Here is a 25,454-nt window from a genome sequence, read left to right as displayed (position 1 = left end):
GCTTCACATTGTTTTTGCCAGTGTGACTGCCATTCGAGTGCATGAGCCTGAGAGAGCATGTCAGGAAGTGGTCTTTTTAGAGGCCTTGTGTGGGAGACGGGAGGGTGTGGCCATGAGGGGTCTCACCGGGCGTGGAGGAGCCGAGGAGCTTTGGTACAGCTGAGCGCTGCCACCAGGCTCGCTGGTAGAGGTGCCCTCGAGACAGAACACCAAAGATTTCTGCTGATACTAGGAACATCTCTGAGAATTTGGAGTTGTCTAGATGTGGAGCAGCTGTCTGTCAGTTGCCGCCTGGAAGTTTTCCTAGAACTCAGGGTTGGTTTGACCCCATTCTAGGAGGAGGCACAGCCCTCCAGCCACACATGGACAGCTGTGAGCAGAGTGCAGACACCTGGGAGAGGTCCTCAGAAGGGGACAGGGCAGCGAGAAGGGCAGCCGCAGAAAACCAGCCAGTGGGGAGTTCTTTGTGCTCCCAGGGCCCAGCCCACACAAGGGCTCTGGCCGGTCACAAGGTCCAGGCCGGTGTGCGGTCTCACTGCGGCTTGTGGGGTGCTTGGGATTTTGGCCTTGGGACTCCCACTCTCTCTTGTTCTAATTTTATAGTCCCCAAGCAGCCTTTGAATTGGCTCCACAGTACCAGAAGGTATCCAGTACCTCCTGGATGAAAGATGTGGCTATTGGTGAGGACGTTTCTCCTCGGTCAGTGTCCTTGTGTGATTTTCACCTCTGTCCACAACTGAAGGATCCCTGGATGTGTGAATCCTGTCCAATTCCTGAGCCCACAAGGCCTGGGTTTTGGACCCTGATAACCCAATGGGTGATCTTCCTGTAAGATCCTACTGGAACCAAAGTGATGTCCCAGTTTCAGAGCTCCCTCAGCTGGAAACCTCCCATGGCCTCAGTTCCATCCCTGCAGCGATTCCCTGGGGGCCAGGGCACCCTGCTAGGTTGGGCAGTGGTCAGGGGGCTTCCTGCCGGGGCCCAGGTGACCTGTACGGTCCTGTCTGTGAGACAGGATGAGGCTGCGAGGGCCGAGAAGCATTCTCAGACCAAGCAGGGGATGAACAGAGTACGACTACATTTTCCTTCAGGCTCCAGCAGTGCTTACTTGGGGTGAATGACAATATGATGCCAAAGATCGAGATAACATAAGGGGAAAGTGGCTGTTGTGTCCCTTTTTGGTAACTTCATGGTGGCCTAGGAGAAAGTTGGGTTGGAAGCCTAGGTTTACAGTCTCCCATTTACTAGACACCCCACAAGCCATTACCTCCAATGCACGGAAAGTATGTGTGCCCTGAGATAATGATAAAAATTTGTCATAGATGCTCTGCACCAGTGTGCGTTCCGGCCGGGTCGCTGGACAAAGTGGGCGCTCAGATCGTGGTGACTCAGTGACTGAGGACCTGTCTGGTTGTAAAGGATCAAGATTTAGAACTTGTTTGTTTGTAAGGGGCCGAGACCAGTCCTGCCACTTCATAGGTTCTGGCTTGGCAGAAGGAACACGTTCCTGGCTTGGAGAAACTTGTCTGAACCTGCCTGTGTCAGAGGGACTTAGTAGTCCCCCAAGGTACTCTGTTTCCAACATTTACTGAACCTGCATGGTCCAGGGGTTCTTATTTCTGGGCATAGAGGTATCCTCCAAGTTTCCAGGAGTGAAGGAGGACACACACACACACACACACACACACACACACCATGTAGGAGTACTGCTAGGAGGGCTGTAAAGTCAGAGGGAAATCATGGAAAGTTTGGTGGAGGAAGCAACATTTGGACGGGCATAGGGAGGAAACCCTAGAGTGGGGTGTCCCATGTGCTAAAGACAAGGTTTATTAGGGATATACCATTAGTTTGGGGAAAGACCGGGAACTTCTTCAAACGTGTCCTGCGGCTTTTGTTCCCAGAAGGCCAATGCCTGCTGAGCGAATCCCTGAGCCGAGGCAGACTTCGCCCCTCCTGACTGCTTCACGGTGTCAGGAGTTGACCCCTGGATGTGCCCTGACTTTGGAACTCAGCACAGGTAGCGGCCCTCCAGGAACAGTGCTGCGCACGCTCTCTCCAGCCAGCTTTGTCCCATTTCCTTCACAGGACATCAGCCCGGGGCACTGAAGGTCAATGATTTTCAAATGTGTGTCTGCTTAAGACAAATGAACACTCAGAGTAGCGAGCCCAGGGGCTACTTGAATAAATGAGCATAGTCTTTATCATATGCATGATGCCACTTCCCTAAAATAATTCCGATTATCATGTGTCCATGGATTCAACTGAACAGCTACTTATCTTGCATGTACTGTGATGGATGAAGTAGGGGAAGCAAAAATACCCAGTGACCTGGCAGAGAGAGAGCTTCCATAATGCTCCAGGCACTCTGAACGTGTTGTCTCACTTAAACCATTCAAACATCTCGTGAGGCTGGTGGTTCTAGCCCCATTTTACACCCAAGGGAATAGATAACTGGCCCAAGATCACAGATTGGTAGCAGGCTTGGAATCTACAGCAATCTGCCTCTAACACATGAGAACCCTCAACAAGGACCCCAGTGATGGGGGTAAGTGGACCAGGAAAGGTATAAACACGTTGCCTGAGAGTTCAGAGGAGGGCGAAATCTTCAGCGGGCAAAGTATGGAAAAGGGGGCATTTGAGATGTACTTAATGTGTGTGGATTTTCACATGTGGACAGGGAAGCTTCCAGGCCGAAGGCAGCTTCGTACAGAGCTGTGAAGGCTGGAAGGCAGGGGGATAGGGTCAGTGTGTGTGTGTGGACCATATAAAGAAATATATATGGGTGGCTCAAGGAGGCCGGAAAAGCAGATGGCACCATGCTTGAATGCCAGGGGTTAGTGGACAATGGGAGCTACTGACGGTTCGGGAACAGAGGAGGGAGCGACAGTCCAACTGGGCGAAGATAAAGCTGGCCTCGGTGGACAGGACGGGGACAGGCTGCAGGATGGAGGTCCTGATAGTCTAGTCTTGCTCTGTGGACGCACTGACTAGTGTAGAGTAAGTAGCGCCTGTTGGCCGGTTGGCCGCATCTGATGTGTCTCCACCTGCAGCGTTCAGCAAGGACCGGCCGCGGAGTCTGCATACGAGTTCACTGCAAGAAAGAATGAACACGAATGCAGGGTTCAGTTCTCCAGCAGTGAGGCTGCCAAGCACCCCAAAGAAGCCGACGGATGTCCGCGAAGAAATCATAATTGGAAATTCCAACGTGATTTGATTTCTGATCACTCAGCGAGGTATTTAATCAAACATTTCGTTAGTGGCTTGTTAGGGGGTGGTGGGAACAAAGCAAATCAATCCGAGTCGCGTGGTCCACGTTGGGAAGAGGCAGCCCATGACCGCTCAGGTAAGCCCTGCTGGGGCCCCAGGCCTCATTCATTTCAGGGTTCACTCAGGGAAGTAATAAGCCGACAGTACTTAGAACGGTGCCTGGTGAAAGCCAAGGCCTAATGAGGCGCAGGTGGGTACGGTTCCCAGGGGAGCGTCATTGTTCCAATTCGGGCCACTTGTCAGCGCTTTTTGGATTTTAATGTGGGGGGGGGTCTCATTCACCCACAGGCTCAGCCTCAGGGGGCCTGGGGTCAGGTCCGAGACTCTGCATTTCTGACAAGCTCCCAGATGATGCCCCCGGTGACCCCGGGCTACACGGACCCGCAGGCCCGGGACGGATGCACTGTTGCTGACTGGCTGAGCGGAGGGGTCTCGGCCTGGAAGCTGTGACCTCAGGTTCGGGGATGTTTTAGTCCTTTCTACAAGTCTGGTGCTGCAGCTGGCGATGACGCGTGTGCAACCACAGACACATCTGTGGAATTTAGACCTACTGATTCATTCACCGAACGTTTATTGATCACTGGGAGAACAGGCTGCAGGCCAGGTCTAGTTCCTAAGTGCCCGATGGCCGCGCACCTGCCAGGTGAGCAGGTGCCGGTGCCCTTGCTGCCTTACACCCATCACGCTCACCGCAGGACCCCTCTCCAAGTCCCTTCCCCTTTCCTGTGCTGCTCACTGATGCAGGGGCACCTGTCACTCTAAGATGTTCGTAAGGGCTTCATGATTATTTCTCAGCATATTTTTTTTTAAAGACTTCATTTATTTATTTGACACAGAGAGGTAAGTGAGAGAGAATGCAAGCGGTGGGGGGAGTGGCAGAGGGAGAGGGAGAAGCAGGCTCCCTGCTGAGCCAGGAGCCTGACGTGGGGCTCGATCCCAGGACCCTGGGCTCACGATTCCAGCTGAAGGCAGACGCTTAACCGACTGCGTCACCCAGGGGCCCCTCTCCGCGTATTTATTATCGACAATGCCAAAGGACCCAGTTCACTAGCCCAGAAGCTGCTTTCCCCCACCCCATGAAGGCCAATCCAGGTTTCAGCAGAATTTTGGCTTCCCCCCGTAGCCTGAGCTAAACAGACACCAGAGGGCGCCTCAGGACCGCGGTTCCCACAAACGCACCCCCTCTCTTCCCCAGCCCCACTCGTGCTTTAAGGTGCTTTAAGACCTGGTCTTCAGTGGGTGACTCTTTCCCAAGGATTGGCATCAGTCACAGCGGCAGAGCGCGCACACCTGACCCCCGCACCCCCACCCCTTGGTTTATGCTAACACAGAACCTCTTCACCTTTCAAAGTTTATGATGATCGTCCCTTTGATTTCTTCCGGCTCTTTCCTGCCCTCAAAGTCCTGAAAGTTGCACACAAGTCGTGAAAAGGACAAAGAGAGTGAATGTTTATTGCGTGTCTGCTGGGAGCTTTGTCCCCTCCCCGCGTAGCACCTTTTCCCGTTTTACCAGCTTATTGTAGACGGTGGAGATACCACGTCCATGGTTAGTAGAATCTGCTGGAAGTACACAGCTTCCAGGATAGGCTGCATCCCACTCGGTGGGGCGCTGGAGGGGGGAGGGAATCCTCTGGTGCATCAAATTCTTCATGTCCCCAGAGGCAAACGTTGGGAGGCTGAAATCGTTTCTCTTCCCCTCCCTGTGTCAGGAGCCCGATCCAGCCTGGGCGCCCTCGCAGGGGACCTTCTCAGAGCGCTGGGCTGTCCAAGGTGACAGCCAGAGGGTCGGGTCCACCTGGCCGTACCAGAGCATCACTGGCTGATACCAGCTCGTGGAGAAACAGAGGCACACGGGCTGGGAGTGAGGACATCCCCCTCGGGGAGAACTTCCCCCCTCGGACCCCTGGCCGTCGCCTGTCCATCAAAGGAGGGGTTTGGATAAAATGATTCTAGAGCTTCTTTTCATACTCAGCCAGGCTGCTAATGGGAGGGATTTGGGGCCCGATGACATGGTGGGGACAATATTTTTAGGTTGGTATTTTTCATGCTTCTCAGATTCCACCATATGGGCAGATACATTCCTTCTGGAGATTGCCATTATTGTCTTGCGTAAGATTGTAGAATGTTAGAAAAAAAGAGTCACAGAAACTTACTATAAGGGGAAATGAAAAGGAGAGGATATTAGGATCACACACAGGGCGGGGGCCACCGTGTCAGACGGGTTCCTGCTGTATTCCCAGTGCTCAGCACGTGGCTGGCACATGGTAGAGGCTCAAAAAAAAAAAAAAACAAAAAAACAAAACTGAGTGTATGAAACCATAAACTAATGAAATCCTATAATAGTAGAGTTTGAGAATCAGAGAATATTAGAATTATGGGACAACCTTATTTACTTATTCAGAAGAGGGAGCTGAGATCTCAGGGCCGGGTGATAGAATCTTCTGGGTGCTGAAGGGTCCCTTGGCTCTTCCTCGGGGCAGCGTGCGGCCTGGGAGGCCAGCGATGGTCCAGGCCGCAGTCCACGAGCTCTCGGGGAAGGATGGGTTTGCGGGAAAGGAACCTTCTGGAGGGAGGGCCTTTGGTGTCTGCGTTGCCCAGGGCCGCTGGGGGCGGGGTGTGGGGCGGGTGGGCCCGGCCCTAGCAGGGCGGCGTGGGGCCGCTGCACAGCTTGTTGGGGTAACGGACGAAGTTGCGGTTGTAGGTGCCCAGGTGGTGGCGGAAGCAGAGGGTGGCCTTCCGGTCACACTCGCAGGTCTGACGCTGGCAGGCGGTTTTCCCAGCTGATGGGGACAAGGTGAGTCAGGGACCTTATGGCTCGGGCCTCCCGCCCTCGGGGGCCTCTGTCCTATTCTGCTGGAAGCCCAGTGCCACGGGGGACGTTGGGGTGTGGGTGGGAGCCGGGGCAGGGCGCTGGGAAGCCTGGAGCCGTTGGCCCTTCGTCTCCCGAGCCCACGCACGCCCCTCGGCCCTCTGGCCGGCCCCGAGACCGGCTGGTTCTCTAGGGCATCTGCTCCAGCGCCGGGGGCACCTCCAGGCAGCCCCTTCCCTGTGTGACACGTGGCTGGGGGTAGAGTGCAGCCACCAAGGTGACAGGGCAACTAGGAAATGACGGCGGCTCAGTCCCAGGTGGCCCGTGCACCCCGGCCGGAGCCCGTTGGGAAGGAAGCTTGGGGCCTGCTTGGGCCTTGGGCCTGCCTCCACCCGGGGGGGCAGAGCCCATTTCTCTGGCCTTTATCTTAGGGCCCCCTCTTGGCTTGTGGGCTCACACCCGGCCGGGCACCGCTCTGTGGGCGCCGGGGCCCCAGAGCCTCCCCAACCCTCCACGGCCTCTGTCTGCCCTCAGTGGCTCTGGTGGCTCCTCCTTGTTCCCAAGAATACATGTCACGGAAATGCCCAGGGCTCCCCCTCAAAGGTCAGCCTCCACTTGCCACCAGGGTTCTGCTCCCATCTGCTCTGCCAGCAGAGCGCCTGGATTAAGCTGGGGGAGGGAGATGAAGAAACAGAGGCTTTCGGGAGGTTACCTCTCTTGCCCAAGGTCACACAGTGGGTAGAAGGTGAAGCCCTGAGCCTCTGACCCTATTCTCTGGACACCTGTCCTCAGTCATCCCCTCACGGCCATCCCTGACAGGTGACCTGTTCCTACGTATAAACCTCCAGTGCCGGGGAGCTCACTACCTGTCAAAGCCGCCTTGCTGAGTCCATAGAGGCTGCAGGAGCTGGAGACTGAGTCCAGTCTGCCTTTAGCGGTTCTGGTCCTGGCCCGGCCCCGCCCCCAGGTCAGACCTTAGAGACCTGAGCTGTCTGACCCTCCTGGGTCCTTCTGCCTCACTCGGCCCTGCCCTCCCTCCAGGCTGCTCCTGCCTTTGCAGCGCAGAAGCTCGGTGCTCTCTCCACTGGGCCCGGCAGCGCGGAGGCCTCCACACTGTCACGTGGTCCAGGGACCAGGGGACACCTGATGGGTCCGAGGGGGCCTTGGATCTGGCAAAGCTGAGCAAACAGGTCCAGCCTGACAGCCCCACTGGGCGGAGTCAGCCTTTGGGAACAGGGTCTGCTGTCCCAAGTGGCAGCTCCAGCTCGGGGACCTCGCCCTGGAGAGGACGCGTGAGTCCAGCTCCTCTGGGCCTGCTCCAGCTCTGCCCCTTGGCTCTTCTGCCCTGAGGCTGGAGCTGGGAGGCCCCCCTGGTGGAGAGAAGCACCCGGGGCTGGGGCAGGAGCCCTTGGGTGCCCGTGAGCGTCTGGGTGGATGGACAGTCCTCTCTACGGTTCGGTGACGGAGGAAGACCCACCTTCCCGTCTCTCTAGCCCAGGGCCGGGCCTGATGACGAACCAGGGGCCACCATCAGGAGGGCTTCCTGCCTGGACCCCCCCCTCCGCCCCCGGGTCTGGGGCACCCCAGGGCCGTTCACGTACCGCAGAAGATGCTGTGCCTGCTGGCGGAGAAGAGATACCTTTCCAGCTTGGGTTCGCAGCCCAGCTTCTCCAGACGCCCGTAGCAGCAGTCGTGGGCATGGCAACACCTGGAAGGGTCATGGGCGACCTGGAGGGGCCTGTGAGCGGCTGCGCCGGGCCAGGGGCTGCCGGGGGCCCAGCCCCTCCCCGCCCCCGGGCCCCCCTGCTGGGCCGGCCGCTCACCAGTCGGTGGGGTCCACGGGCCAGTGGGAGCCCCCGACGCCACAGTAGCAGCCGTAGTCGTTGTACTGCAGCGCCGGCTTCCCCGTCATCCGCTCGATCATCACCCCAAACTGCACCAGGTTCCCGCCAGCCGGGGCCACTGCGGGGTGGGGGGGGCAGGGCCGGCAGCGACGTCAGGGCCCCACCCTCAGGTCCCCTCACACCTGAGCCAGACGCCTCCCCTCCTGGACCGTGCAGTTAACCCCACCTCACCAAGCACCTGGCCCCCAATAACAGCGATGCTAAGCAGTAATAATATTCCCACGACGTCCACCCACCCTGATCCTCAGTGCTCACCCCATCGTGACGACGCACGCAGTGCCCTCCCCCCGGCTCCCCTCCCTCCCGCTTGCTCCCCACTGCTCCTCAGAACCCAGACGTCAGCTCGGTGCCCCCAGAGCACTCTGTCCCCACCGATCCCACCAGAAGCCAGGGGGTGGGCTTCATGACCACCTGGGGCTCCCCGGATGCCCCCAGACCCTGCTGCTACAGCAATGGGGGGGGGGGCTGCCCACCCCGGGCAGGTAAGGACCAAAAATGGAGGCTAATGGGGAGCAGCGGGTGGAGCACAGGTGGCAGGAGCCTCGTGGGTGCTATCTGGGGTCCCCACTGACCCCTTTCCCGTGCCCTCCCAGGCCACCCAGCCTGCATCCCCGCCTCCCGAACCCCCATCAGTGCTGGCTCGGGCATGACCTCGCCATGACCCACCACACCTTCCCTAGAACCTGGGTCCAGGCCCTCTGGGGCCTCCAGGGAGCTCTGGGTTTCCAGCTGGGGAGGAGGAAGAGGGAAGGTCACATAGGTCACTTACCCAGGAGGCAAAGGAAGGTCAGGAGAGGGGGAGGCTTCATCCTGGGGGAGGGGGAGGTGAGCAGGGGGCAGAGGAGCTGGGCTGCAGGAGAAGGAAGTGAGTGGGGTGCTCTGATCTCAGGGCACCTCCCCAGTTAGTTAAATACTGGGCCCTGTCCACTCCCCATCATTAACCCCTGAAAGCCCAGTGATGCAACTACACTTCCCGGCCTTTGGTCAAGTCGCCAGGGGAGGGGCCAGCCTGGGGCCCCGTGGACTTAGTTTCCAGGTGGTTTGCAGGATCCAGTGTGTGGCTCTCTCTTTTCCCGGCCTCTCCCTTCACCCGCTCCCTTTCCAAAAACCACCGGCTGGGCTGTGAGCGAGAGGCTGTGCCAAGGGCTCTTCATTCTTGGCCTCTTTTCCTCATTCCCATTTTACTGATGCAGCAACTGAGGCCCAGAGAAGCTGAGAAACTTAAGTGCGCGTGGCCAGGTGTGTTGGTTTTCATGCGGCCAGCTACTGCAGCACGGCGCCCTGCTCCCCGTCTCCCACCCCTGCCTCGGTGTTGCCCAGAGGGAGCGTGTGGGGAGCAGCCTGACTGCGGGGCAGGACCCTGGGGACCCAGAGGGCCATTTGTCCAAGATCCAGGAGGGCCATTTGTCCAAGATCCAGTAGGTCGGAGGCTGGGAGCTCAGCCAGCTGAGTTTCGGGATTTTTCTTCATTGTTCTTTTCTGGGCAGGTTCCTGCTTGTTGACAAGCAGTGAAAATGCTCCCAGATGTGACTGTCTCCCTGGATCCCCTGGTGCAGTGTGTGGCTGCCGTAGAAATAGGCTCTGAGTCAGCTGGAAAACCCACATTCCAGCATGGACTGGAAACTTCCATCCTTTTGATGTTCTCTTAGGGGATGTGGTGGGGAGACAGTAGCCCCTGGCCCAGGTCGGGTCAGAACACGGAGGCCCGACTTCAGAGCTCGGCCACAGGTCGGGTGGGGGGGTTGCCCAGGAGAGGCCCCAGCTCTGTCGTGGTCAGAAATTTCAAAGTCCCACCAGTCATGGGCTCACAGTGGCTTGTTTGCTGGCTGCTGCCCACACCCCTGGGTCCAAGCAGGCAGCAGTGGAAGCAAGAGGATGCCCCCGTCCTGGCCTGCGGCTTCCTGCCACCTGCTTGTTCCTGGTCTGCAGCTGGGATAACTGGACCAGCCACTTCCACCCGCAGGGGACCTGGGAGCTGCGCGACCTGCAGCAGCCTTGTGATCCTGCTTCCACCACTTATTCCATGGCTGTAGGCAGGTCCTTTGCCTTGCTCGTCTCCTCGGTTTTCCTGTCTGCATTATGAGGCTGGAAGGCATCCCACCTTGCCTCCTTCCTGGCAGGATGGGAAGCTTAAATGCAGCTGGCGGCTGTCCCCCTTGGGGTGTTCACTATGCCCCAGGATGGTGCCGAAAGCCCTCCTCAGGCAAGATCTCAAGGAGCCTTCAAACAGCCCCACGACACCACAGCTCTGATCATCCCCATTTTGCAGAGAGGCAAACTGAGGCACACGCCTAAGTCCACGGAGAGCCAGGATTTGGGCGCAGGCAGTTCAAAGGGCCTACCTCGTGCCTCCGGGAGGGCTGGTGCCTAGCATGCGTGTTATTTTTAGGGGCTCCCAAGATGTTTTCATTTCTTTAAAATCAGGATGACTATCATCCAACCCGGATTATATTTGTTTTCCTACCAGTGTGGTCCTAGCATCTGCTTTTCACTTTTTATTTATTTTTTTTTCTATTTTAATGGAGGAAAGCGCTCGTGAAAGCAAAAGTCATGTCACCACCCGAGACTGACCCTGGGAGCTGGCCCTTGGGAGCTGACGTGGTGCGGAGGCTGGGTCTCACACCGCACACCCCACGCAGGTTCCGTGACACAGTGATCGGGATTGGGATACAGGCCCTGGACAGGTGCCACCCACGGAAGGGAAGAGATGTTGGGTGGCAGGACGACCGCCAGTGATTTGGGATGAAAGGTTTTTAACTCAAGTGTGAAGCCGGGTGAACACTGACCTAGCCCGCCTGCAGCCCTGCCTCGTGCCTCTCCCATTTCCTGCTCCTGACTCCTCCTGGAACTCACCCCCCTAGACGAGACTTGGGGGGGCGGCGAGTGCACCTGGCTGGGATCACCCAGCAGCCGTGAGTCATGGTCTCCAGAGAGGGGGCTCCCCTTTGCTCACCACTACCTTTTGATTTTAACGAGGGCACCTCCTGACAGCCCCTGGCTCCCGGCCTGGGTCATGGGAGCCCAAACGGTGAGTCACTGAGGAGCTAAGTCTAAACAACTGGAAATGAGCTTTGATTCCCCAGCTCTTCCCGCAGCAGCAGAAGGGTGTTTCCCGGGAAGGGCCGGGTTTCGGAGATAATTTCTTTGGTGAGCCATCTCCATCCCAGGATGGGGCCCCTGGCGGGTCCTGCCTATGTGTACCTGGGGCAGGAAACCGAGGACTGGGGCGGCGGGGAGAACAGAGCCAGGCAGGGAGATCCAGCCAGGCCGGCTGGCAGCGGTGTCCCCAGCTGAGGCTCCGGGGAGGGGGGGGTTTGGGGAGGTCTCGGACCTGGAGGAGAGTTTCAGGCCTTCGGGAAATGTGGTTGGCTTTAGAGTTTTCACACAGTGACACATGTGCTTGACAGTGCCAGGGTCTCTGACTTGAGTGTTTGCTCTGCCACTTAGGGGCTGTGTGACCTTGACCAGTCCCATCACCTCTCTGGGCTGGGCTTTGTCATCCATAATAGGGGCATGATTGGAACTACCTCTCAGAGTTTGGGACCAGACAGAAAGGAAGTGAAGGGTGGAGAGTTCTCTGCAGGATGCCGTGCCCACGGGAGGCTCCCACAAATGCCAGCCCCTCCTTCCCTTGCTCCTTACCTGGTCACTGGGGAGGCAGCTGGTGTCTCAGGAGCTCCCTGCACTTCCCCTCGTGGGGGTGGAGCACGCGGGCAGGCCAGGACCCCAGCGCTTGAGCCAGGCCAGGACCCCCTTGTGGCAGATTTTAACTTCCCTGGTGGAGGGTGGCCGGGGGGAGGCGAGCAGAAGGAACAGAGCCCAATGTCGAAGCAACGTCTTCTCTCTCCTGGTGTCGACTTGTTCCTTGTAGCAGAGAAGCTGTCGTCGTCATCATCATCATCACCATCATCATCTTACTATTTCCCGAGCTCCACACTTGCTGCAGGCACCGGGCTGACAGCCCTTCATGGCCTGATCTCGTGTCCTCTGCGGCATAGACGGAAGAGCCATACGCTGTGATCCCGGCCCGCATGGGGCCCACAGTCCATCAGGGAGACAGACCTTAGTAATTATACACCGAATAGGCCTAAGTGGTTTGACAGGCTGTTCCACAGGCCTAGGGGAGCATTTATGGGGGCGTCTGATCCGGGCAGGGGGCCAGCGAGGGCTCGTCTGTGGAAGAAGTGGTTTAGCGGGGATCTCAACAAGTTAATCGGGGTGAAGAGAGAAGCAGAGAGAGTGTACATAGAGAGAGCGCCTGTGCAAAGGCCCTGTGGTCAGAGGGACATGCATCCATCCGGGAAGGGCTGAGAGGGGGTGAGGTCGCTGTACTACTGGTGGGCGGGGCTCAAAGGGCATGATTCACTGGGAAGCTGACCCTGGGAACTTGACCTCCCACTCACCCCACGGTGAGCCTTTTCCCTGAACCTTGGTGGGCAGGTGGTCTAGAGCTTGCAGAATGCTGGAGAGGGCCCCGGAGCCCCCCCGTGAGAATGAGGCCCCTCTCTGAGAGAGATCTGTGGTATTTTCATCCCAAGGGGGAGAAGCTGTGAGCACCCGGAAGCCAGGGAGAGACCCGTCCCTCCACTGGGAGCAGGCTTTGCGCAGCTGTCATCACAGAGCTGGGTTCTCCCATTTGTGCTGGACAAGGGTCCCCGGTGTGGGCTGCTGTCATCTTTTATGAGGTGCTGACGTCCTTGTAAAATGGCATAGCTGCGCCTTGTTGCTCTTTGTTCAGGGGCCAGGGGAACGACGGTGAGGGTTTTACGCCAGGAGGTGTCCTGCTCCTACCTGTGTTTGGACAGGACGGTGCTGGCTGCCGAGGGCCCCGCAGGAGGGTTCCCAGCAGGAGGAGCAGCTCCAGTTAGCAGGTGCCGCAGGCTCCGGGACAGCTCGGGCCACACGCATGGGGACAGGAGGGGCTGTGCCGTGGACGCTCGTCCCATCAGAGTTCCACTGCCCCAGGCTGACCCCGGGAGGTCAGGGGAGGGGGAGCAGAGGGGGGACTCCGGGCAGTAGGGCCGCTTGCACAGGGGCAGGCAGGTGCCTGGTGGGAAACAAGCACCCATGCCTGTGTCTCTGAGAGCCTGGGGGGGCGGGGGCACACGTAGGCCCCGCCCACTATGAGGGACACCCCCCCCCCCCCTTACTCCCAGGTGCCATAGTGTCCCAGTTGAGAGGACACTCTGGGCTCTGCAGTCAGACTGCCCGCCTTTACCCTTGGCTAACGGGATACTCTTGGGCAAACGACTTCACTTCCCGTGGTCTCAGTTTCCCCACCCGTACGATGGGGATGTTAATGGCACCGTCAGTGATATGGTTGGGAGTTAACCCAACGGTGCCTGCAAAGTGCTTACACCAGGAACCTGCAAAGCACAGCGGTTATGCCTGTTGTTGCTGCTAGGAGCAGCTGTACCAGTTAGCGCCAGTTAGCGCCAGTTAGCACTGGCGGGCCTCCCCTGCAAAGCCCTTTCCTGCTTGGAGCCCCCCCTCCCCATCCCTTCCTTCCTGGAAGCCTCCAGAACCTGTTCTGGGTGGTGGTGGTCAGGCTCGCCCCCAACACTTTAACGTTTGTAGGGTCTGGGTCAAGAGTACACGTGGGGACCCCCATGCCGTGTGTCTAAATATTTAAAAGTTGTCAATCAAGGGACGCCTGGGTGGCTCAGTGGTTGAGCATCTGCATCCGGCTCAGGGAGTAATCCTGGGGTCCTGGGATGGAGTCCCGAGTCCGGCCCCCTGTAGGGAGCCTGCTTCTCCCTCTGCCTGTGTCTCTGCCTCTTTCTCTGGGTCTCTCGTGAATAAATAAGTGAAATGTTTTTTACAAAATTATCAATCCAGATGCCAAGGTGAGAAGTAAAGTATGTTCTATCCTCCCATCTAAATATGCTTTCCTAACAACAGGTTAAAGATGTATGGAAAGCCACAGCTCATATATGGCTGAAAGTCAGAAGTTATGTCCAAATTGCTCGAGTTTAATTATTATTGTGCGTGTCTGGGTGTTCTGTTGATGAGGCTGGCCATGTTTGAATGACGTATTATGGAGTATAGACATATGTACTTTCATAAGTGATTGTACCTTTGTCCCGTACTTTTCCTTTCATTTCAGCAAAATCTCCAATTACATTTTAATCACAGTTTTACATGATTTCTGCTCCTCTGACCGTAATGATCGTAATGATCTACACGATTCTTAAAGTGTAATTGTATTCAAAGTCTGTAAAATCTATGTTTCGCAAAAAATAAGCAAAGCTAAAGAGAAAAAATTATTTTGATATGCTTTTCAAAAAGATTTTTCTTCTAAAATACTCTAAACTCTTGGGGATCCCTGGGTGGCTCAACAGTTTAGTGCCTGCCTTTGGTTCAGGGCGCGATCCTGGAGTCCCGGGATCAAGTCCCCCATCGGGCTCCTGGCATGGAGCCTGCTTCTCCCTCTGCCTGCGTCTCTGCCTCTCTCTCTCTGTCTGTATCTATCATAAATAAATAAATAAATAAATAAATAAATAAATAAATAAATAAATAAATAAATAAATCTTAAAAAAATACTCTAAACTCTCTAGAACAATTAATAGGCAAAATACAAATTATAGCCAATGAATATATAAAATTTAAAATGATTTGAGTAAAGTTGACTCTTTGGAAGCATTTTTGTTGAAAGTTCATCACATCTTGCCCAATATTTTTTAAAAAGTGAAACTATTGGCCATTCTAGTATTTAGGGTCATGTAGCTGCCAATGTAAAGCACTATCACCACCCAATGTTACGCGTCGACCTGCATTATTCAAATTTCCTGGTGATATGCACTGTTTCATATGGCCCAGTGTCCCTTAGTCACCTTGTGAAACTGTGGCCCGCAAGGCCCTCAACACCATGAATTAGAAATGACCAGGCACAAGAAAATGAGTGGAGTGAGTGGGAAATGATATTTGCTCGGCATGACCTGGCATGGCTCCCAGAGGAAGGGTCTGACCAGGTCATCCGTCCCGGAGCTCCTGTGCCCACCCGTGGCCTCCAATGACCACGCGACCACGTGGTGGCAGCACGGCTCACAGCCTTCTGATATTTCGAGGCAGGTGGCTTCTGTTGCCAGGACACAGGGCGGGAGATGCCAGGACGTGGTTCACCGGGCTGAACGGTGTCAATTATGAGAACAGAGGAGAGGACTGCAGACGAGGGGCCGAGGGGCCAGGGATGGGGCTGACCCAGTGCTGGGTGCTGGCAAGGGGTAGAGGCACGCACGGGCCTTCCAACAAATGTGGGGTGTGCTTGTGTGTGCATGACTGTGTGCGCATGCATCTGTGTGTCTGTGTGAAGCGTGGGTCCTCTAGAGCACGGGACCCAGGGCGGTGCAGGTGGTAGTGATGCCACCATCCGTTTAGCACCTATGTGTCCTATGTGCTCTAGCGACCTTACATTTAACCTTTGCCCCAACGCTGTGAAGTGGGCATTGCTGTTTCTGTCTTACAGATGGTGAAACTCGGACCCAAGATTCTGCCAACAAGTGACCAGCCAAGGCCACATCTGCCAGATGCTGCTTCCCAGTGGTGAGTTTAGGAACAGGCCTGCGGTCCTTGCTCGCTCAGATGCAGGAGGGTGAGGGAGGGTATCTGAGGTTCTGGAAGAAGGTGTCTAGTTCTGTGGATGAATGAGGTTGACCTTGGCTGCCTCTTCTGATCATTTGTGCTTGGGTTTTCCACAGCCTGCTGCTCTGTCCTCCTTAGAGGTACCCAGATACTCGGGACCCAGTCCACTTAGGGTTTCTTGGGCTCCTGACCTGGGTTCCTCGAAACTGACAAGTTGTCGTCCCCCCCCCCCCCCATCACCACTGCCCCGGGGCTCAGGGATGCTGCTCCTCAGAACTTCAGAAGCCTGGGACAGAGGCCAGAGGAAAGAATTCCAAACAAGGAGGTGAGAGCACTGTGGCTAACCCACTGCACCACCTCCAAACCAATTCAGTTAAATGGTGGAGCTGAACTACTCCCAGAGAAAGCCCAGAAGAACCCCAGTTGGGTCTGAGCAATTCTGGAGGTATTTTCTCTAAGCCCTAGAATCTTACTCCAAAGGATATGAATCTTGCTGTCGTAAGTCATTGGAAGATACGTGTGATACCCAGGAAGTCTGCCTACCGACAGTCTCAGAGGCTGGGGTGCCTCCCTGTCACCCGGGGCACAAAACAAACGACTGGATTCCCTTAAAGAGAAACTCAGGCCCTAGGTAGGGCGACAACCCAGCGAGATGAATGTGAAAACAAAGAGCACATCTCAGAAACAAAGCAAAGCAGCTTGGCTGCTCCCAGCGAGGCTTACAACAGAAATAATGGAGCTGCCAGAGAGAACTGCCAGGGCAGCAGTGAACGCCCCAGGGTTGCCTGGCGATCCCCAAAGAGGTGCAAATTAATGGTTACTGAGTCCCCACAAAGAGAGAAAAGAATCCAACACCTCCAACGTGGCAGGCCCTAACATGCATCCACTGCCCGGATGAAAAGGCCCCACTGCGGACCCCAGTGCACAGATTAGCATATGTGTGAGCAGCCCCAGGAGCAGGTTGTGGAAGGTGCCAGGGAGCCCTGGAGGATGGAGGGGACAGTTGACTCTACCTGCATGGCCTTCAGGAAGGGCTGCGGGGAGGAGATGTCACCTAAGCCCGGGCCTGGAAGGGGGACCGGTGTCCAGATGATGATAACCCCCCGGGGAGGGAGGAAAATGCAGTGAGAGGCCCAGGGTCTCAGGAGTCCTGCAGGCATCTTTGCTTTTCTCTGCTCAGAGCCCTTTCTCCCCACCTGATTCCATCATCTCCTTTGCCCCCTCATTGTAGGTGGTCCCGGTGGAACTGCCAATCACAATGAGGCCCCACCCCCAAAGGCAGGCACATGACTCAAGCAGGCAGGGACTCCACTCCTGCAGAACCAGGCACTAGCTTGAGGCAGGTGGACGGAGCCACAATGTCCTTTTTTTTTTTCACTCTGTCCTTAATGTCTTTTTCTTCTTCTTTTTTTTTTTTGACTTTCTTTCTTCCTTTCTTCCTTCCTTTCTTTCTTGCTTTCTTGCTTTCCTTCTTTCAGAGACAGAGAGAGAGAGCAAAGGAGGAGGGAGGAGCAGAGAGGGAGGGAAAGAATCTCAAGCAGACTGGTGATGAGCGGACCCGGAGCTGAATCCTACTCTCCTGAGATGGTGACCTGACTCAAAACCAAGAGTCAGACATTTAACAGACTCAGCCACCCAGACACCTCTGTCCTCAGTGTCCTAAAGAGACTAAAAAGGTCTCTTTTTAGAGACCTTAGGGTCTCTTTAGAGACTCTTTGCCTTCTGTCCTTCCCAAGGCCTGCTGGATCACCTTTTTTCTTCTATTCCTTGAGACACCCAACTTCTTTTAACCAAATTCTTTTTTTGACTTTGGTTGGGCAGACTTGCAAACTTTGTTTTGTGCAGCTTGCAAACAAAGATATTTAATTGATACCAGGAAGAAGGCTGCAGGCCACCAGCCCTGAGGGGAGAGGTAGAACTGGGCTACCAGTTCTCTGGGGAGAGGTAGAACCATGCTTTGGCACACTACCTGCCCGTGATACCCACAGTTGCTAAACAGCACCTGCTCAGCAAGGGTAAAGCTTGGAGGACTGGATGTTTGCTGACATAGAGCAATTTAAAGTGGATGAGGAATGGGGAGGCCTCATGATGGGATGGTTGTTTACAAAATCAGAGTAATTAAAGAGGGATATATTTATCGTACCTGGCACCACCTGAAACAATATATGTCCGGTTTCTTTGTTTATTTTTCCTGTTCTCCCCGAAGAGAATGTGAGTTCCCTGAGGGCAAGCACTTTGTCTTGAGCACAGCTCTATCCCCAGTTCTAGAACAATGCTGGGCACACAGTAGGCACATTCGATGGGCAAATGCATGTGTGAATAAATAGCAAGCTCAGGCTTAGAATTTTCAGAGTATGAAACAGAGTTATTCCAGGAAGAATTGACGGGATTTGCTAATTTGTATTATCCAGAATCTGGGGAGAAATTGTGAGCATGGAGGTTGGGGCTCCTCCACCAAGAATGAAATGTTGGGTCAGGTTGGACATATTGCTATGGGTGCTCAGGCCATGGTTCTGCAATTCAGGGTGCTAATTTGGGCAGCCCTCCAAGTCTAATGTTGCCTGGTTGGCAAATTCAAATGCTGGTGTGCACCACACAACATGCGAAGCCAGATTCGTTGTCTCAGTGTGAGGGGAAGTGACATGAATTTCTGATTGTTATCTATGCCGTGCACCTTGGTTCCATCTGCTCTCTCATTTATCACCCCCCCTCCAACCTCCCCAGAGTCCAGATTCCTCTTCCGTCACTCTCACTTTGAGAACCTGACTGGGGAGGGGAGCATCATAATTTTAAGAAAGTTTAACTTGGGCTTTTCTTTCTTGGCCCGTGACGCTGATAGAGGGGCTGTAGCTGAAATTATTTCTTCTTCTTCCTCTTCCTCTTCTCCTTCTTCCTCCTCCTCCTGTTGCTGTTGTTGTTGTTGTTGTTGTTGTTGTTGTTGTTGTTGTTGTTCTTCTTCTTCTTCTTCTTCTTCTGTTGAAACTATTTCAAAGAGGTTGAGGGATGCCCAGGGTGGCACAGCCAGGAGGCAGCAGGCAACCACTGGGGTAAAATGAGTGGGGTCATCATGATAGGTAGTCAGTGGGTGAGGTGATGGGATCTTAGAGCATGGGCTGATCCACATGGGATGGGATCCACTTATCAGGGATGAAATGGGTTGGTGACCCACTGAGTCTTGTTTGATTTGTGTAATTGATGCACATGAATGATTGGAATGAAGTCCCCTGAAGGTCCATGAGCCTGTCAGAAGGAGACCAGACTGGCATTGGATTTCCATCAGACACAGCTGTCATTCATTCTAGGACTTCTCTTTACTACCTTTGTGAGTTTTGTGAATTGTTTCTTGGACTTTATGTTCTCTCCTTAGCTTACCTTTTTTATTTTGTTGGAATGCTCCTCAGATAATTTTCTGGCTGCATTCTCATCTACATTTAGAGAGAGAGAGATAGAGAGAGAGAGAGAGAACAGGAGCAGGGTAAGGAGCAGAGGGAGAAGCAGAATTCCTGCTAAGCAGGAAGCCCGATGTGGGGCTGAAAGCAGACACGTAACTGACTGAGCCACCCAGGCACCCCAAGAAGCAAGCTTCTAAATCTTCCTGTGTTCCAAAATATCTTGGTTGCCTCATACTTTCTCTGGATGTAGAACTCCAGCCCAGGGGTTGTCAGACTAGGGCAGACCAGGACCAAACCCAGCCTTGTGCCCGATTCTTGTTCTTTTGTAGATAATCAGTTTAGTTCCCCTTCTTTCAGAGAGGCTTTTAGGATCCCTTCTTTGTCTTTAGTGTTCTAAAAGATTCCAGTGATGGGGCTAGGCATAAGTGTTTTTCCCACCTGCATTTCTAGCACTCAGTGGGGTCATTCAGTCTGGGGACTTATTATTCTTCAGCTCTGGGAAATACTCATGTTTCTTTGAAAATTCCTATTGTTCTGTTTTCCCATTTATGGATTTCCTCAAAGTTGACTGTTGGACTTCCTGGATTGATTCTCTGAGTCTCTTATCTTTTCTGTTATATTTTCTCTTTTACAGTCTTTTGGTTCTACTTTTTGAGAATTACCTTTTAAATTTTTCTTATTTTATTTTTTATTTGTTTGTTTTTTAAGTAAGCTCCATGCCCAATGTGGGGCTTGAAGTAATGACCCTGGGATCAAGAGTCACAAGCTCCATCAACTGAGCCCGTCAGGCACCCCTCTAAGAATTATTTTGACTTTATTTTCCAACTCTTCCTTGATTTAAAGAATTACAGCAATCATATATTTCCTTAAAACTTCTAATAGCTCTTTCTTGTTACTTAATTACTGTTTTAACATGACTTCCTCTTGCTTTATGAATGCATTGTTTTCTTGAATCTCTTTGAGAGTAGCAATAAGAGATTAAAGAAAATCGTTTTCTGTTCCCTGAATTATCTCTATTTCTTCAAGGTCATTTCCCTACCTTGTTTGATTATGCAGCTTCCTTCATTTTGTGACTTCCCCCCTCCCACATTTCTGGTGGTCCTTGATTATCTGTTCATATCCACAAACAAGACAATAAACATCTTCATGCATGGAAGTGGGGCTTATCATCTAGTGGTTTCTGCTTTCAGATCAAAGGGAGCCAGCCTTTATGCCACCATAAAAAGTCTTTTATCTTGGGCACTAAAGTCCACACTAGTTGCCCTAATTATTCCCAGACAGCTTGTTGCAATACAGAAAAGTCCTCTGAATTTTTAGCTAGGAGAGTAGTGGTGGTGGCATGGCAGGGCGTGGGGAGATTGGGTTCAAAAACATTCGGCATTCTCTGTACCTGTGTGTGTGTGTGTATGTGTGTGTGTGTGGTATAGTGAGACACAATTTGTGTCAGTACCTTCTGTCTATCTTATTGGTAATAACCATTTTTTACTTTGAAAAACCATCACTCTGCTCCATTCCATGCAATCCTGCAGGGTGATCTGTCATGGTGCCCTGCACTTCCCCCAGGGATGGACTTGTGACCCAAGACGTCCAACCACATGTTTCATTTCTCCTGGCCGCGGGGATATTTCCAGGTGTAGGCATCCAGCCTGTACCACTCAGAATGTTTCATTAGACTTTGATTACGAGTCTCCTTTTTCTTTCCCTGGGGCCTTGTGCTATAAAGACCATGCAAGTCTGGAGTGGCCGGTGACCATCTTTCTTAACTACATGGAAGAAGCTGCCTGTAGAAGGAAGCTAACGTGCTTAGGGAGGCAGGGAGAAATTGAGAGGGAGAGAGAGACCCTTGGATCCAACATTGTTTGACTTCCACTCTGAACTTTCAAATCATGAGATCTAATAAATTCTCTTTGCAACCTAGAGTAGTTTGACTTGGGTCGTCATTGGAAACTAATGAGGATACAGACTGATCTGGGAGCTTTCCACGGGTGGCAGAAACCTAGTCTACTTGCATTCAGCGGACTCCTGGGTGGTATATGGAGGTAGGGCTGAACACCACGTTCTGTGGTTGGAAACTTCAACAAAGATCAGTGAGCTCAACCCTGGCTTGTAGAGAGTATAACCACAGCCTTTCAAAGAGTTCGAGTGACCACCAGGAAGTGCAGTGATAGTGTACCAATCTGGGTTGGGTGAACCAAATTGATTTGGTTTGGTTAAAGTCATGCGACATTTCTTCTACTTGAGCATCATGGAAGAAATCATACTGATGATTCCCCCTTCCATCCTATCATCATCATCATCTTTCTCATCACCATCATCTTCATCATATTCCTACACGCCTGTATGGGAGATACCAATAGCCATGCCCAGGCCTGTCCCTGTCTCATTTTTCTTCACCAAGGACTAAAACAGCTTTGAGTCTTTTCCTACCCAGAGTCACCTTGTTATACTTTGATGTTAGACAGAGAACATTTTCAGATCTAGATCTGAAATAATTCGTTAATCATATCCTTAGCTGCCTAGGTAATGGGGCAAAGGTGATCTGAGAACAGATAAAAGCAGACAAGTGACTTCAAACGTTAACAAAAGGCTAGCAGTGCATGATACAAGGAGAAATCAATCAGCAAATTAGACAACACGGCTTATGATGTGCAAGATAGAAATAATGTCAGAATTCCAATGTGTGGGAGAGGATCCGATCCAGGTGGGCTCACCCAGAGAACTAGAATCTATGTCACACTTGGAAAGAGTTGAAGAATTGCTTAATCCACAAGTAAAATGGGCCAAGGAGCATAGTAAAAAACAGTCATGATCATTCATGAGTTAAATGTTTGTTGAGCGTCTCTTATATGCAAGCTTTTGCCTGGGTGCGAAAATAAATCAAATATGGAGTCTGTCCTCCAAATTTATTATTCCAAAGAGGAGATAAGTGAGTGCAGAAATAACTTTAACTCTCAGTCAAAAGTGATAAGTAGCCTAGGAGAGGTAGTGTTTGTGCTGTAATGTTAAAAAAAAAAGATAAGATGGTCTTCGGGAATCGGTTAACAAAAGACAGTTTAAGGTCGACTGCAAAAACTACCTAACATGGGAAGGAGAAAAAATAGTACTTAATGCCTCCAAAACCCAAATCTGATGTTGGCTAGGAATTGAAGAGGTGGATAAAGAGTAGAAAAAGGGGCAAAGTGACAAGCTGCTATTTGCATACAGCGGGAGCTTCAGGTTTCAGTCTTGGCAGCCGTGGGCAGGTTATGGGAGGGACTTAACAGGAGCATGGGCCATGTAGGCCTTGGTGTGTAGGTTACTTCAACTTGACTTTGAACTGGAAGAGGCAGGCCCTAGCACAGTGTAAGGGACAGCAGGGGTCTTTAGCAGATGCCCCAGAGCTGTGGGAGCTTCAGGCATCCTGCACAGCCGAGTCATGGATCCTTTGGGGGATCTGTGGGGGGAGGAAAGAGGCTTCCCTAGGCAAGTCCTGCAGAGGCTGGGGGCAGAAGGACGATTTGCTGCATTTCCTGTTTCTTTTTTTTAAATATATCATTTTAACAATTTTAAAAAAGATTTTATTTATTTATTCATGAGAGACAGAGAGAGAGAGAGAGGCAGAGACACAGGCAGAGGGAGAAGCAGGCTCCATGCAGGGAGCCTGATGTGGGACTCAATCCTGGGTCTGCAGGATCAGGTCCTGGACTGAAGGTGGCACTAAACCGCTGAGCAACCCGGGCTGCCCAGCATTTCCTGTTTCTTTAGCCAGGTTTCCAGGCCAGGACTTTAGCTTCAGCTAAATTAGAGTGTTTTTATGGGGCAGTGCTTCTCAAACTGCAATGTGCATATGAATCACCTGGGGGTTTTATTAAAATGCAGATTCTGATTCACTGAGTCTGGGTTGGATCATGCTTGGTGTATCCAGGTGGGTCCCACCCAGACCTCAGAATCAGGATCTGCACTTTTACAAGATTCCCTGTGATTTGAGGGCATGTTAAATTTGGAGAAATGCTGCTCTAGAGCATGGGGATTTTAGCTTTTAGCATTAAAGGCCTATGTGGTTGGCATAGATGGACTGGCCAAATTCCTTTCCATTTGCATTGTTTTGACTGGCCTCAGAGCCAAGGGATAGAACTGTAGAGGACTGTTCTCAACCAAGGGGGGTCTGGGCCTCCAGGGGGCATCTGGCAATGTCTGGAGATGTATTTGATTGTCACAACTGGGAGGAAGCTACTGGGATCCAGTGGGGTCAGGCTAGGCATGGGGCTAAACATCCCGTGATGCCCAGTACGGCCCCACAGCAGAGAATGATCCCGCCCCAAATATTAATAGTGCTGAGGTCGAAAATCCCTTCTGTGAAGGGATCGGCCTTGAATTTAGATGGCTTGTCCAATGTGGTCTGTCCCATTGAAAGTCCAAAGTTAGCTTTTATTATTTATAATTTATTAATTACAGAAGTCAGATCATGGCCAAACACTGTATTCACCCATGGACAGACGGTAGGTTCTATGGAAAATGAAAAAGGAGCACTCTTACAATAAACAGACCATCCACTTGCACTGAGTATAGAAATGATGCAACTATTCTGGAAAACAGTATGGAGGGTCCTCAAAAAGTTAAAAATAGAGCTACGCTATGACGCAGCAGTTGCGCTACTAGGTATTTACCCAAAGGAGACAAACATAGTGATTCAAAGGGGCACCTGCACCCCAGGGTTTATAGCAGCAATGTCCACAAGAGCCACAATCAGGGAAAGAGTCCTGATAATCCATTGACGGATGAATGCAATGAAGATGTGGTTACACACACACACACACACACACACACAGACACACACACAGTGAACTATTACTCAGCCATCAAAAAGAATAAAGTCTTGCCATTTCCAAAGATGTGAATGGAACTAGAAGGTATTATGCTAAGCCGGGTAAGTCAATCAGAGAAAGACAAGTATCATATGATCTCACCCAAATGTGGAATTTCAGAAACAAAACAGATGAACATAGGGGAAGGGAGGGAAAAATAAAATAAGGTGAAAACAAAGAGGGAGATAAACCATAAGAGACTCTTAACTATAGGAAACAAACTGAGGGTTGCTGGGAGGGGAGGTAGGTAGGGGGACAGGGTAACTGGGTGATGGGCATGAAGGAGGGCACAAGATGTGGTGAGCACTGGGTGTTATTATTCAACTGATGAATCACTAAATTCGACACTTATGTGTTAATTACATTTAAATAAAAAATAAAAAAGAGAAATGATGCAACAGAATTGTTGTCTACTTGAGGGGTAAGAAGACAGGTGAAGTGGTCTGTATTTATAATATTCTGTTGCTAGGGATCAGGATGGTTCGGGAAAATTTTAAGAGTCAGAATTATTTGGTTTTTGTTTGTTTTTAAATCTGAACAGGGGCAGTGGAAGAAGGGAAACAAAATAAAGACAGGCAGGTGGATGTAGGGGAGAGCTTTCCTTGGAATTGCGGTGCTTAGGATATGGTCCCCTAGCAGCAGCAGCAGCAGCACCTGGGAACCTGCTGGAAATGCAGATTTCCAGGAACTCTAGGGATAGGGCCCTGGAACTCATTTTTAGAAGTGTTCCAGATAATTCTGATGCTCACTCTGGTTGGAGAACCACTGTCCTTAGGAGAAAGGCTGAGATGTTAGGGGGACAGCTAGAAAGCGAGAATCATGCTGGGGAAGTTGCTCGAGCTGAGGATGAGCCAGTGAGGCGTTGGGAGGACGCATTTTGAACCACGATTCCCTTGGATTTTAGCACGCAAGGCAAAATCATAGTCTCTTTAATCTAATATGCTTTGATGCTGATTCTTCTTTGATCTTATCTGAAATGGTCAACAGAAGGTTTTTACTCAACTAGGTCAAGAAAATGCTCCCTGTCAGACAATTGTCGATTGACAGTGATTTTTTTTTTGACATTGATTTGAAGATGTGTCTGGATTGCATTAATGCATCACGTCTGGATGCATTACAATGAAGGGCAATGTGCATTTTAGAATAAATGTAGGAGGGTAATTTTCAGACTTCACATTTTTCCTGGGAGTTTGATAACGGGAGAGGGTTTGTATTCAGCTGAGGAATTTGTTGTTGGAGCATCTTTCTGATGTCTTATTTAAAAATTTTTATTTATTTATGATAGTCACACACACAGAGAGAGAGAGGCAGAGACACAGGCAGAGGGAGAAGCAGGCTTCATGCACCGGGAGCCCGACGTGGGATTCGATCCCGGGTCTCCAGGATCACGCCCTGGGCCAAAGGCAGGCGCCAAACCGCTGCGCCACCCGGGGATCCCTGATGTCTTTTGAACTCATTGTAGAACCTCTTTAATAGGCTGTACTGGATGATGAGGCTGAACAGGAAATGGGAAATAGAATGTGGAATGGATTTTTCAGCTTTGGGTTCGAGGTGGTGTATCAGAATTAGGTTCAGCTGTGAATGACAGAAACCCCAGATAATGATGATTTAAATAAGATGGAAGTTTATTCCCCTCTAGCCAGAAAAGAAGTCTGGA

At 52.2% G+C, this 25,454-nt stretch overlaps 1 protein-coding gene across 1 annotated transcript; it reads right to left on the bottom strand.

Moving 5' to 3' along the window:
• Positions 1-4,118: 4,118 nt before the first annotated feature.
• PLA2G2E (phospholipase A2 group IIE) lies at positions 4,119-8,922 on the bottom strand. The gene is made up of 4 exons (XM_072825128.1): positions 8,750-8,922; positions 7,900-8,038; positions 7,678-7,784; positions 4,119-6,047 (listed from the first exon to the last, which is right to left on the bottom strand). The coding sequence occupies exons 1-4, from the start codon at positions 8,787-8,789 to the stop codon at positions 5,905-5,907; spliced, it is 429 nt and encodes a 142-aa protein (XP_072681229.1). The 5' UTR covers positions 8,790-8,922; the 3' UTR covers positions 4,119-5,904.
• Positions 8,923-25,454: the final 16,532 nt, after the last annotated feature.

The sequence above is a fragment of the Canis lupus genome, chromosome 5, assembly GCF_048164855.1.
Source record: "Canis lupus baileyi chromosome 5, mCanLup2.hap1, whole genome shotgun sequence".
NCBI classification, from domain to species: Eukaryota; Metazoa; Chordata; class Mammalia; order Carnivora; family Canidae; genus Canis; species Canis lupus.
The sequence above is the reverse complement of the archived record's forward strand: the minus strand, read 5'-3'. Positions and strand labels throughout refer to the sequence as shown.

Coding starts and splice junctions, on each gene's coding strand:
- PLA2G2E (XM_072825128.1), bottom strand. CDS start 8,789: ATGAAGCCTCCCCCTCTCCTGACCTTCCTTTGCCTCCTGG. Junction 7,785..7,899: donor CCCGTGGACCCCACCGACTG/GTGAGCGGCCGG, acceptor TGACCCTTCCAG/GTGTTGCCATGCCCACGACT. Junction 6,048..7,677: donor CAGGCACAGCATCTTCTGCG/GTACGTGAACGG, acceptor TGTCCCCATCAG/CTGGGAAAACCGCCTGCCAG.